The 13154-nt window shown below is 44.0% G+C and overlaps 2 protein-coding genes across 2 annotated transcripts in view; one reads left to right on the plus strand and one right to left on the minus strand.

Moving 5' to 3' along the window:
- The window catches only part of LOC131689679 (protein RER1), a 291551-nt gene that overhangs the window by 27018 nt on the left and 251379 nt on the right, over positions 1–13154 (minus strand). The gene's annotated exons all lie outside the window — the stretch shown is intronic.
- LOC131686946 (uncharacterized) lies at positions 533–1330 on the plus strand. The gene has a single exon (XM_058970977.1). The coding sequence runs from the start codon at positions 533–535 to the stop codon at positions 1328–1330; it is 798 nt and encodes a 265-aa protein (XP_058826960.1).

The raw sequence follows: 13154 nt of genomic DNA on the forward strand, positions 1-13154 counted from the left end.
AGCATCGACAGCAAACTACTGCAAACGGACCATCTCCAATCACAATAGCATGTGTATATGTACCATCGGGAAGAATACCACGGATTTCGGAAAACTTCTTAAAGACCTTTTAAGTGAACTGCAGCGGCCATTCTTAATTATGGGCGATTTCAACAACGGATCCCGGGGAAACAGCATTCTTGAAGCAGTGGTAGATGCAAACGCCATCATTCTAAACGATGGATCTACGACATTCATGCGAGGACTACACGGAACATGCATCGACATAACAATCGTATTTAGGATCGTTTTATTTTGTGTATATTCAGTGATTTTTCAATTAGAATAGAGTTTGTGCCCTCGCCTAAGCTGCAGTTATTGATCAATTGACTGATAATTTGTGATTCTTGGTCGTGCGGTGACAATTGACAAACATTTTGTTCTCCCAAAGTGTCGTCGGTAGTGATAGAATCCTTGTGGTGAAACCGTGGATGCATATCGGAAAAGCTTATTCGCGAAGTAACTACTGTTGCCTACCTGTAGGCGATTCGCAATGGATTCGATCTGCCTGCAGTGCTCCGAGCCGGTAACCACTTTGAATCAGCTGAAATGCCAAGGATTCTGCGACAGAATCATGCATCTATCGTGTTCAACGCTTACTCGTCCGAAATTGGACATGATTAACGACTCAGCGAATATATTCTGGCTTTGCGACAGCTGTGTGGATTTGATGAAATCCTCCGCAGTGAATGCAGCTTTTACAGCATTGAGCGAAGCGTTCCGTTTGCTGACCGACGCACATAAAACAGCGCTTGAAGCATTAAAGACTGAAATGGAGAAAACCAGAAAATCAGTGGAATCAGCAACGACATTGCCTGCAACTCCCATAGCATGGCCCGTTCCAAAAAGATCTGGAGCCAAACGTGCTCGCGAGACGGAGGATGATAAATTTCTTTCTAAATCCGATGTCCCCAGCCTAACGTGTGGCAAGAAAAAGGGTGATGTAGCAAAGGTACCCACAATCACTGTTCAACCCGTTACTAGTAAATGCTGGATTTATTTGTCGCGAATTGCCACCACCGTTTCCGAAGACGAGGTTAGTGCTATGGTTAAGGAGTGCCTTTCAACGGACGATCCGGTCGAAGTGAAGAAGTTAGTGAAAAAAGACGCAAATTTGAGCGGGCTTAATTTCATTTCTTTCAAAATTGGTGTTGACCCTCAACTTCGTGAAATAGCGCTCAATGCCGAAACCTGGCCGGATTGGATGTATTTCCGCGAGTTCATCGACTTTCGGCAAGAACGTACTAATGACGGGAAGCATGGATTTCGGAAAACACCTCGACTGGGATAAATCCATCGCAAATAGCAGTTATTTTAGACCATGCACCGACAATTGGCCTGTTGATCAACGGCAACCGGGACGCACCGTAGAAAGCAATATGGAATCCCCTAATCCTCCCAGCCCAGTCGTGCCCCTTGCAGTCAGCAGTATCTTCAGTTGTCCCGGCCCTGTGTCTGGGAATGGAGAGGGGGACTTCCAAATTGCCCTCTTTGGCAAGTATTTTAAAAATTATGTTGATGAATCAACCGTTTTTCCTGATGGAACTGTTTGTTCTAGCTCGAATGCTTCCGACTGTCAATTAATAAGTCATCGTTGTCAGCCGTTAGCTGGAAACCTTCTGAGGAGTACTCCAACTTCCATCACGGGTGCTACCAATTCATGCAGTTCACCCGCGCATTCAGCTGTTAGCAGTCATTCCAGTCGCCCTGGTGTACATTCCAGACGAATGAATCGAGGAGTGCCGGTCAGCCTTCCATGCCTAAAATCGTCGCCCATCCACTTATACTATCAAAATGTGGGAGGCATGAATTCCTGTACAAATACCTATCGCCTAGCTACCTCGGACTGCTGTTACGACATCATCGCATTGACAGAAACATGGCTAAATGAGCAGACTCTTTCCAGCCAGGTGATTTTTTCTGACTACGAGGTTCTCAAATGTGATCGTAGCCCTCTCAATAGCAACAAATCCTCCGGTGGCGGTGTTTTGCTCGCTGCGCGTCGTGGATTAAAAGTTTACCAAACGCCGTACCTTGTCACTGAGAGCTTATTATGTAAGGCTCAATAACGATTTTAAAAAACTGAACAGTTTTTGTTTTTCAAACTATCAACGAAAAATGCAACATAAGCTTAAGTCGGATCCTAAATCGTTTTGGAGATACGTCAATGAACAGCGGAAAGAAACCGGCTTACCTTCTACAATGTTTTTGAATGGTGAAGTCGGGCATGATTCACAAGCAATATGCAAATTGTTCGCCTCTAAATTTGCGAGTGTGTTCGTCAGTGAGACTCTGTCCTCGCAGCAGATTGACGTTGCAGCTAGCGGCGTGGCTCAACTCGAACGGTCAGTGAGTGAGATTCGTGTGGAACACTCGGATATTGTATCAGCAGCATCCAAGCTTAAAGCATCGTCATCTCCTGGGCCAGATGGTGTCCCTGCCGTGTTATTGAAAAAGTGTATATCTGGTCTAATGGAACCACTCTGTCAACTATTCAAAATGTCACTGACAACCGCGATTTTTCCTCAATTGTGGAAAGCAGCTTTCATCTTTCCTGTCCACAAAAAAGGTGATAAGAGAAACATTGACAATTATCGAGGAATTTCTGCGCTCTGTGCCATTTCCAAGCTCTTTGAGTTAGTCGTGGTGGAGTCAGTGTTTTTTCACTGTAAGGAATACATTTCTAAAGACCAACACGGATTCATGCCGAATCGATCTACGTCGACGAATCTACTATCTCTAACCTCTTTTGTGTCCGAAGGGTTCGATGCGAATCAACAAACTGATGTTATATACACTGACTTATCTGCAGCTTTCGACAAAATCAATCACGATATCGCAGTCGCTAAATTGGAAAAACTTGGCTTCAGTGGATCACTCCTGCGATGGTTTCAATCCTATCTCGTTGGCCGTCAACTCAGTGTGAACATAGGTGATACATACTCCAAACTGTTCTTCGCAACGTCTGGTATTCCGCAAGGAAGTCATTTCGGACTATTTATATTCACTCTCTATTTCAACGATGTAAACTATCAGCTGAAAGGACCACGGTTGTCGTATGCAGATGATCTAAAAATTTTCAACAGAATTAGGAGCCAAAGGGACGCACAATATGTGCAGCAGCAATTCGACACTTTCAGCAGATGGTGTGAAAACAACCGAATGATTCTGAATCCGGCGAAATGTTCTGTGATATCGTTCTCCAGAAAAAAAGATCCCATTGAGTTTGAATATAACTTGTCTGGAGCTCTGGCTTCCCGGGTGAGCTGCGTTAAGGATCTTGGAGTGCTGTTAGATTCGAAACTTACATTTAAGAATCACATTTCGTATGTTGTTGGTAAAGCATCGCGAAGCCTATGCTTCATTTTCCGTACGGCTAAATGCTTTACAGACATTTATTGTCTCAAAAGCCTATACTGCTCTTTAGTGCGCTCCACGCTGGAGTATTGTTCGGCGGTCTGGAACCCGAATTACATGAACAGCAGCGATCGAATTGAAGGGGTTCAACGAAAATTTATACGGTATTCTCTTCGACGCCTGCCTTGGCGCGATCCTGTTCGTCTACCAAGCTACGAGAGTCGGTGTCAACTCATCCAGCTCGATACTCTCCAGCGTCGTAGAGAAACTGCAAGAGCCTTATTCATCTCTGATCTTCTGTCAGGACGCATCGATTCTCCAGATTTACTAGAGCGAGTTAACATCCAAGCAAGGCCCAGAACGTTACGCGGAAACGTTCTTCTGAAAGTGCCGTTTCCACGAACTATTCAAACAGCTAATGCCGCTATCACGGGACTACAACGCCTCTTCAATCGTGTGTCGCACCTGTTCGACTTTCATTTGTCTCGGATATCATTAGGAAATCGTTTCCTGCAATTTTTTAGATGTAATTAGTTTAAGTTTCTCGAGGGCGAACGAGGCGCGATATAAACAGGCACGGAACAGGCAGAACTCGGTTTTCCGGACCAAAAAGCGCCAGCAGGAAGACCGAGATCGCGAAGCGATGGAGCAGCTGTACCGCGCTAAAGACACACGGAAATTCTACGAGAAGTTGAACCGCTCGCGCAGGGGCCACGTACCACAGGCCGACATGTGCAGAGATACAAACGGGAATCTTCTCACGGACCAGTGTGAGGTGATCCAGAGGTGGCGGCAGCACTACGAAGAACACCTGAACGGCGATGCAGCAGACGACGAGGATGGCACGGTAACGCACCTGGGAGCACGCGCGGAAGACATTACACTACCGGCTCCGGATCTCCAAGAAATCCAGGAGGAGATTAGCCGGCTCAAAAATAATAAAGCCGCTGGGGTTGACCAAATACCAAGCGAGCTACTAAAACACGGTGGCGAGCCACTGGCTAAAGCGCTGCACTGGGTGATTACCAAGATTTGGGAGGAGGAGATTTTACCGGAGGAGTGGATGGAAGGTGTCGTGTGTCCTATCTACAAAAAGGGCGACAAGCTGGATTGCTGTAATTACCGAGCAATCACCCTGCTGAACGCCGCCTACAAGGTACTCTCCCAAATACTATGCCGTCGACTATCACCAATTGCAAGAGAGTTCCTGGGGCAGTACCAGGCGGGTTTTATGAGCGAACGATCTACCACGGACCAGGTGTTCGCTCTTCGTCAAGTACTGCAGAAATGCCGCGAGTACAATGTTTCCACACATCATTTGTTCATCGACTTCAAAGCCGCATACGACACTATCGATCGAGATCAGCTATGGCAGATTATGCACGAGTACGGATTCCCGGACAAACTGACGCGATTAGTGAAGGCGACGATGGATCGGGTGATGTGCGTAGTACGTGTCTCAGGGACGCTCTCGAGTCCCTTCGAATCACGCAGAGGGTTACGGCAAGGTGATGGTCTCTCGTGTCTGTTATTCAACATCGCGCTGGAAGGTGTAATAAGAAGAGCAGGGATCGACACGAGTGGTACGATTTTCACAAAGTCCGTTCAGCCACTTGGCTTCGCCGATGACGTTGATATTATTGCACGAAACTTTGAGAAGATGGAGGAAGCCTACATCAGACTGAAAAGAGAAGCCAAGCGCGTCGGACTTGCCATCAACACGTCGAAGACAAAGTACATGATAGGAAGAGGTTCACGAGAAGAGAATGAGAACCGCCCGCTTCGAGTTTGCATCGGTGGCGACGAAATCGAGGTGGTTGAAGAGTTCGTGTACTTGGGCTCACTGGTGACCGCCGACAATGATACCAGCAGAGAGATTCGTAGACGCATCGCGGCAGGAAATCGTGCTTACTTTGGCCTCCGCAAGACACTTCGGTCGAACAGAGTTCGCCGTCGTACGAAGTTGACCATCTACAAGACGCTGATTTGACCGGTAGTTCTCTACGGGCACGAGACCTGGACCATGCTCGTGGAGGATCAACGCGCACTTGGTGTCTTCGAACGGAAAGTGCTGCGTACCATCTACGGTGGAGTGCAGATGGAAAACGGCACATGGAGACGGCGAATGAACCATGAGTTGCATCAGTTGTTGGGGGAGCCGCCCATCTGTCATACCGCGAAAATCGGACGACTACGGTGGGCCGGGCACGTAGCCAGAATGTCGGACAATAGCCCGGTGAAAACGGTTCTCAATTGCAATCCGACCGGTACAAGAAGACGTGGCGCGCAGCGAGGACGATGGATCGACCAGGTGGAAGACGATTTGAGGACCCTTCGCAGACTGCGTGGCTGGCGACGCGCGGCCATGGACCGAGTGGAATGGAGGAATCTTTTGTATACGGCACAGGCCACTTCGGCCTTAATCTGTTAATAAATAAATAAATAGTTTAAGTTTCCATCATTGGGGCCGAGTACGGCCTGTTGATGTGCGCGATAAATAAATAAATCAAAACAATAGTCTCAGCCGCAATCGCGAATAAACTCCGATGGAAGATAGAAAAAGACAGAACCATCACAGAAAATGATGAACCGCCTATAACAACAAGGAGGCGAAGGTGGAAATTTGAGGAAGCCGACTGGCAACAATATACCGACCACATTGAACAAAATATATGTTCGGATACACCCTTATCGCTCGAACAACTAGGTGAAATAATGGTCGCAGCAGCAATGACAAGCATACCTCAAACCTCGATAAAACTTGGTAAAAAGCTGTACATTGGTGGAGTCCCACGGTCAGCGATTCTGTAAAAAAAAGTAGAAAAGCCCTCAGAAAATTTAAAAAAACCCCACAGAACCACCCCCTCGCAGAAGCACGAGCACAAAACTTCCATGACGCACGTAACGAATGCCGCCAGGAAATCCAAGAAGCGAAAAGAACCAGCTGGGAGAAGTTCCTAGACGAGATTGACAATAAAGCATCAGTACCAGATATGTGGAGGCGGGTTAACGCACTGGCTGGTAAAAGACGACATAATGGATTCATCCTACAAAATAGCAACGGATAAAGAACCGAACCGACCCTATCGAAATCGCGAATATCCTCGGTGAATACTTCTTTCAATTATCTGATACTTTGAACGGATCAAAGCCGAACGACGGCTGGTATAAGACGAACCCATATACCAGCTATCGGACTACAACACGGACTTTTCAATTGGAGTGTTGCTTTACGCTATCGCCAAATCAAATGGGAAGTCGACAGGACCTGACAATGTTGGATACCCAATGATAAGAAACTTCCCAGTGTCCGATAAAACATCCTTGTTGAAAGCAATCAACAAAATGTGGGCAGAAGGTGTACATCCAAATCAATGGACAAATAGCATCGTCGTACCTATTCCAAAGCCAGGGAAAATCAGCGATACACCAATGGGATACCGACCCATCAACCTAACCAGTTTCTTGGGAAAAGTTGTCGAGACAATGATCAACCGGAGACTCACTACAATCCTGGCAGAAAACGACCTGCTCGATATATTTATATTTAACAATTTACGTCCATCTGACAATGAGTCTTAATGAACTAAATTACAAATAATTAACCTAAAGTGATAACAAACGATTTCTAAACTGTGCAGAACTAATGACGAAGTCGAAGTTGTCGGTAAAATCTTTGAAGCGACGGACCATTGCTAGTATCGGGCTGTTGGCAGCGTAGTTAGTGTTACGCATTTCAGTCTGCAGCAGTGTTCGAGGACGAAGGACACGGGTTGGTGCGTAGAGGTTAATTTGTGATAGGAGATCGGGAACATCATATTCGGCGAGAAGAAGCTTAGATACGAAGGTAGCTTGCGACGCGTGTCTACGATCTTCTAAAGTGTGCAGTCCTAGTAATCGACAACGGTCTTCGTATGGCGGCAAGTTCAGCGGATCATTCCAAGGCAATTGACGTAACGCATATCTTATGAATCTGCGCTGGACGGCTTCAATTCTTTGGCTCCAAGTTGCATGGTAGGGGCACCAGACGACGTTTGCGAATTCCAACTGTGAGCGCACCAGCGAACAATACAACGCTTTGAAGCACAAAGGATCCCGGAATTCGTTGGATATTTTGAACATAAAACCTAGTAGACGATTAGCTTTGTCAATGATCGCTGAGAAGTGATGGGTGTACGCCTTTCATCAAGGATGACGCCCAAATCTTTTACATGATCAACGCGTTGCAGCTGAGTTGCAGCGATGTTGTAGTTGAAAGTAAACATGTTCCTCGTTCGATGAAAGCTGATAACAAAGCATTTAGCAACACTTTTACACCAACTATAAAAGGTATCAACGAGATACTGTAGCTCACGGCAATCGGCTTCTTTCCTTATAATTAGAAATATTTTCAAGTCATCGGCAAAGAACGGTTTCCCTCCACGCATTAAGACGAAAGCCACATCATTTATGAACAGTGAAAACAGCAGCGGACCAAATGTGCTACCTTGAGGAACTCCAGAATGGTTGGAAAAGCACTCAAATTCATTGTCACCAATTTGAACAACGACTTTACGGTGAACAAGGTATGATCGAAGCCAACGGCAGAATCGGGCAGTGCATCAAAGTTTATCAAGCTTCGTTAGCAGTATCTCATGGTTAACAGTGTCGAAAGCAGCCTTAAGATCTGTGTAGATCGTGTCCACCTGTAGTTGTTTGGACATTAGGATGTGAAGGAGACCAGGTTCAAAAGGATGTGAAGGAGACCAGGTTCGTCTCCACCGATCGACCGGGAAAGAATCCGTGCTGACAAGTGCTTATGTAATGTTTACTAGCAGAGAACAGCACCTCGTTAACAAGTGATTCGAAAATTTTTGACTCGACTCCCAGCGAAGTGATTCCCCGGTAGTTCTCGATGTTGCTTTTGTCACCTTTCTTGTGTACCGGAAACATGACTGAACACTTCCAATCATCGGGGAATTTTTGCTGCTGAAATGACACATTGAAAAGGTGCGTCAGTGGAATCGCTAAAATATCCGAACATTTTTTCAGAACAGCTGAAGGCATTGCACTTAGTCCTGGAGCATACGACGATTTCGTTTTTTGTATTGCAGAGAGAACCGATTGTTCTGAAATGGTGAATACATCCATATCCACCGCACCAACGGGAACATCACGGGACGCGTTTTCGAGCTCGATAGCAGTTGGCGCATCAGTAGTGAAGACACTCGAGAAGTAACTGGCAAATAGGGAACACTTTGTCGCCGTTGTAGTCGCTACTTCACCATTGTAAACCATCCTAGACGGAAGACCCGTTTCCTTCCTCTTCGTATTAACAAAAGTCCAGAAGCCCTTCGGATTTCGTCGTAAGTTTTGTTGGATGCGGTTCACATATCCTTTGTACAGCAATTTGTTATAACAGCGGTACTCATTACTGGCTATTGCGAAAAAGCGCTTGAGAATAGGGCATCGTCGATTTATGTACGCACGTAGAGCATTGGCACGGGTGCGTTTCAGATTCTGAAGCATTGCGTTTGACCAGGGAGGCTTCCTGGGAGGTTGATAATTTGGAACAGATTTTTCTACACAGTCAAGGAGTAACCGATTATAGAGATCAACTGCAACATCTACATCCACTTGATCAAGTAGTACACTCCAGTCAATCAGCAACAGTGAGCGGCGTAGAGCTACTAGATCAGTTTTGCGAAAATTACGACGATTCACAGCTAAAGCTTCTTCATATAGTGGTGAACTAATGGTGGAAATGGATATTTCTAAAGCGCGATGATAGTTATCCAAAGGAACGATCGCACTGGAAGCTTCACTCACAGAACACTCAGGCAAAGCATTCTCATTGACGAAGACAAGGTCAAGAAAACGAGATTGATGGTTGGAAACCGTGCTTACTTGACTTAGTCCGTGAAAAGCCATCCCGTCCAGCAGTAAGCGGCTGGCAGGATTTGCTGTCGAGGATAACGGGTCAGGGTAAGCGTACCCACGGCCAGAAGAAACCCACATGAGTCCTGGTTGGTTGAAATCGCGAAGGACTATCATCACATCGTTTGTATCTGCCTGAGAAGAGGCGCGCTCTTTGGAGTCTAGGTGGAACTGCGTCATAGAACAATCAAGTCGTTTTTCTGGAGGAATATAAACAGCTTCAATAAAGTAGTTCTTCGTTTGCGTAGTAATCTTCGTTCAAACTGCTTCAATACTTGATGAACTATCCACACCAAACTCACAGGAGGCAAGTGCGGAAGAAACAGCGATTAAAACTCCCCCGCCGCGACCATGGATACCAGGCTTCCTTACTGCTCTCGATATTAGCTCATTTTCTCTCTGCCAGCAGTTAAACGCAGTAGGGCTGTTTACTAGCTCCCACCGAAATCGAGAGAACACGCTCTTGAGAATCAAGAGATTTATTTTTTGAGTTCACACATATCTCTACCACGCCGCGGGGATGCGAAAGTATTAATTCTCACCCAATTCAAGAGGGAGTGTTCGTTATAAGATGCTCAGTTACAGAAAGAGCATGTTTGGAAAAAAACCTATAAAATAAGATGGTTTCGAAAACAACAGAATGGCGGTATTTTATATCAAATGAGTACTTTATTTATGCTTTGCTAATTTAAACCAGCAATTTATAAATACGCACTAAGCCACAAAGTTTTTCACTAATTTCATTTGACAATTTGCACAGTAAAATAACATTTTACGGAATTCCGCAATTCAATATCAATTCTTCAAAAGGGCTAATGAGATTTTTGTAAACAAACTTATTTCGCTCATTATTTCGCTGTCGAGTTGAATTTCACGAAAGATACACATGAATCAACATCTTTACCCTTGGTAGAATCAATTTCAAATGTCTTCTTCTGTATTGAAATTATAACAAATTAAGAGAAATCAGCAAAACAAAAGTTTGTTTACAAATCTTATTAGCCCTATTCAAATGTTGATATGGAATTGATTTAAAAAAATTCGAAAAAGTATTCATTATTCAGCAACTTCCGTAGTTTAAAGAATAATTTGCTGAAACCTGGAATATTTTTAATTGAATTAAATTAAATGGCCGAATCACTGAATAAGTCAGCAATTCTCAGCTGAAAATTTTCTGAGTATTTTTAACGCTTGGATAAAAAAGGAATGTTGCGGAGAGTTTGGTAACAGAATTGGTTTACTAAATACTGAACGGCTTGCTGTTTAAAACCCGATTAAAATTTTCCGGTACTCAATAATTCAAACTAAGTGTGTAATCTATGCACGTTCGATGGAGCAAATTAATAGACATTTGAGCACCAATATTAAGACACTTTTAAATAAACATGTCTGTGAGAATGTATTGCGGATAACGTTGATTTTATTTTTGCAAAGATTGAATTAAGGCGGAAAATGGTCGAATACTGGTGTTTAAACGCAACGAAAACTTAATTCGAGTGCCTTAATATTCACACTGCCATTTGAGGCAATGAAATGAAGAAAGATGGCAGACGTTTCTCTAACCAAATGCTTCAAATGAGTAGGGTTATAATATAATTAGGATGAAATAGTCTCAATATCCTTTATCAGTCTAATGGGCATTTAAGAGGTTACACCACCGTAGATTTTTTAAAAGGTCGACTTTTATTTATTAGTCTAAAATGTGCTTTAGGATGTTAAAAATAATATCCCAAAAAATGGAAAATGAAAACAAGATATAAATGTTCAAATTGTCAATTCTTCCGCAACGCCTCTTATGTAAACCTCGAGTGTACTGAAAACTTTAAACGCATTTTTCTCGAACCCTTTTTGAGTTGGCAGGAAATGCAACTTGAACAAAAATGGTTTTTGATTGCTTTGAAATTTTCACAGAATATTCGAAATTGATTTCTCCAGTGACGTACGTGGGATTTTAATTTCATATTGCTTAATTTTGGATAAACTAATTATTTGTGTCGTTTTTCGGCGTTTATTCGCTTAAACGCCATTTCGCGAAAAATCAACATATCGAAAAAATTCGTACGTCGCTTGCTACTGTCATAAGTCATAAAGTTTTTGGTTCTATGTCAAAAATTACGGGAGATAGTTGTCAGGCCGTGGACCCCTACCAAAAAAACTCATGGGGGAGGAAAATGCTGCACATCTGCTATCTTGTGATGAAATTACTCGAAAGAAATATTTTTGTGGTTCTATGCATATGTTACAAATCTCATTTAGCAATATTTCGATTCATCACTTTCTTGTGATAAGAAAAAATCCTTAAATATGCCCATTTTTGGGAACTCTATAATGGTGTATCCACTTAATGTTATTCTGATATTGAACTAGGATCTGCCCAATTCACATCTTTACATGCCCAGAAGGTGGATGGATTAATATTTATCATGAAAGCCGAGTGAAATATTCGAACACTGATTTGAAGTGAACTAAATTTGGTTCCCTTGCGGGTAAAGAGGAAGCTAGTTTATTCTCATCTGCCAACTGAGCAATTTAGCTCCGTTGCTCCACCAGACTGTGATGAGGTAACAACAGTGCATCTTATAAAGCTTTGCTCTGTCACAAGCAAGAGGATTCAACAATGAGAGAATGCGGTTTCTCTCTGCTCTCCTAGTTACTGGGCAAAAATTGTGCACCAAAACAAAACTCATGTTATTGGGGGGTAAAAATTTTCTCTATCTCTTCGTTGCAAAGATGAGTAAAATGAAGCCTGATGGATACTGTTACGAGCACCTCGATCCGCACGATAAACCGCGTAAGAATCCCCGAAGAGCTGCATCGATGTAATACGATCATCAAGCCAAGTTTCCGTTAGAACGAAAATATCGTAGTCGCCGTCAAGAGCAGCCAAGTACAAGTCCTCAATTTTCGTCCTGAGCCCTCTGACGTTTTGGTAATACAACCGCAAACCATCGACGCCAATTCACCTTCAGAAAAGGAAGAGGAACTGCTTCCTACCTAACGGCCCTCGGGGACATTATCGACCGTGCCCTAAACGCAGGAGAACATACAGACCTACCATTGATGGATATTTCGAAGGCATACAATCGGGTTTGGCGATACAACATCATAAAGCAGCTCCAAAAATGGGGGTTGACCGGAAGACTTTTGCAAATTCGTACAAGGCTTTCTTAATGACAGATCGTTCCAAGTGGCAGTCGAAAGTTCACTGTCCTCAGCATATAAAGAAGAAAACGGTGTACCTCGCAGTCACACTTTTTCTCATCGGTACGACGTGTTCCGACATCTTCCAAAAGGCGTATACATTTTGGTGTACGCTGACGATATCATTCTGTTGGCCACAGGTCCGATTGCCCGTAGGACGAAAACAAAACTACAAACAGCGATGAGAAGAGTAACCGAGTGGGCAGATAAAATCGGCTTCAGCATGACGCGCAGAGAAAAGCAGCACAACCCATGTATGCAAACAACGACACCACCCATGGCAGCAAAAAAAAAACGGTAGGTGGCGTCGTAGTGCCATTTAAAAAGACCGCAAAAATCATCGGTGTTACCATCGACCGGGAATTCCCGTTTCGACCTGATTTTACAATTTTACAATCCAGAAGCCGTCTCATAAAAACACACAAACGGAAACAGGCACTCGCTTCTGCAAGTCGGAAACAGCGTGGTAAGCAGTAAGTTGTTGTATGGCATCGAAATCACGGCAAGAGGATTCCACAATATGATAGCAACCCTTGGACCCATATATAACAAAATGGTGCGAAACTGCTCCGGTTTACTTCCCAGCACTCCCCCACTTAGCAGTTGCATTGAAGCAGGAGTTTTACCCTTCGACGCTATGG

The sequence above is a fragment of the Topomyia yanbarensis genome, chromosome 3 (genome assembly GCF_030247195.1).
Source record: "Topomyia yanbarensis strain Yona2022 chromosome 3, ASM3024719v1, whole genome shotgun sequence".
Classification (NCBI taxonomy): Eukaryota; Metazoa; Arthropoda; class Insecta; order Diptera; family Culicidae; genus Topomyia; species Topomyia yanbarensis.

What these genes read in the sequence shown, in the direction of transcription:
- LOC131686946 (XM_058970977.1), top strand. Translation starts at nt 533, where the DNA reads ATGGATTCGATCTGCCTGCAGTGCTCCGAGCCGGTAACCACTTTGAAT.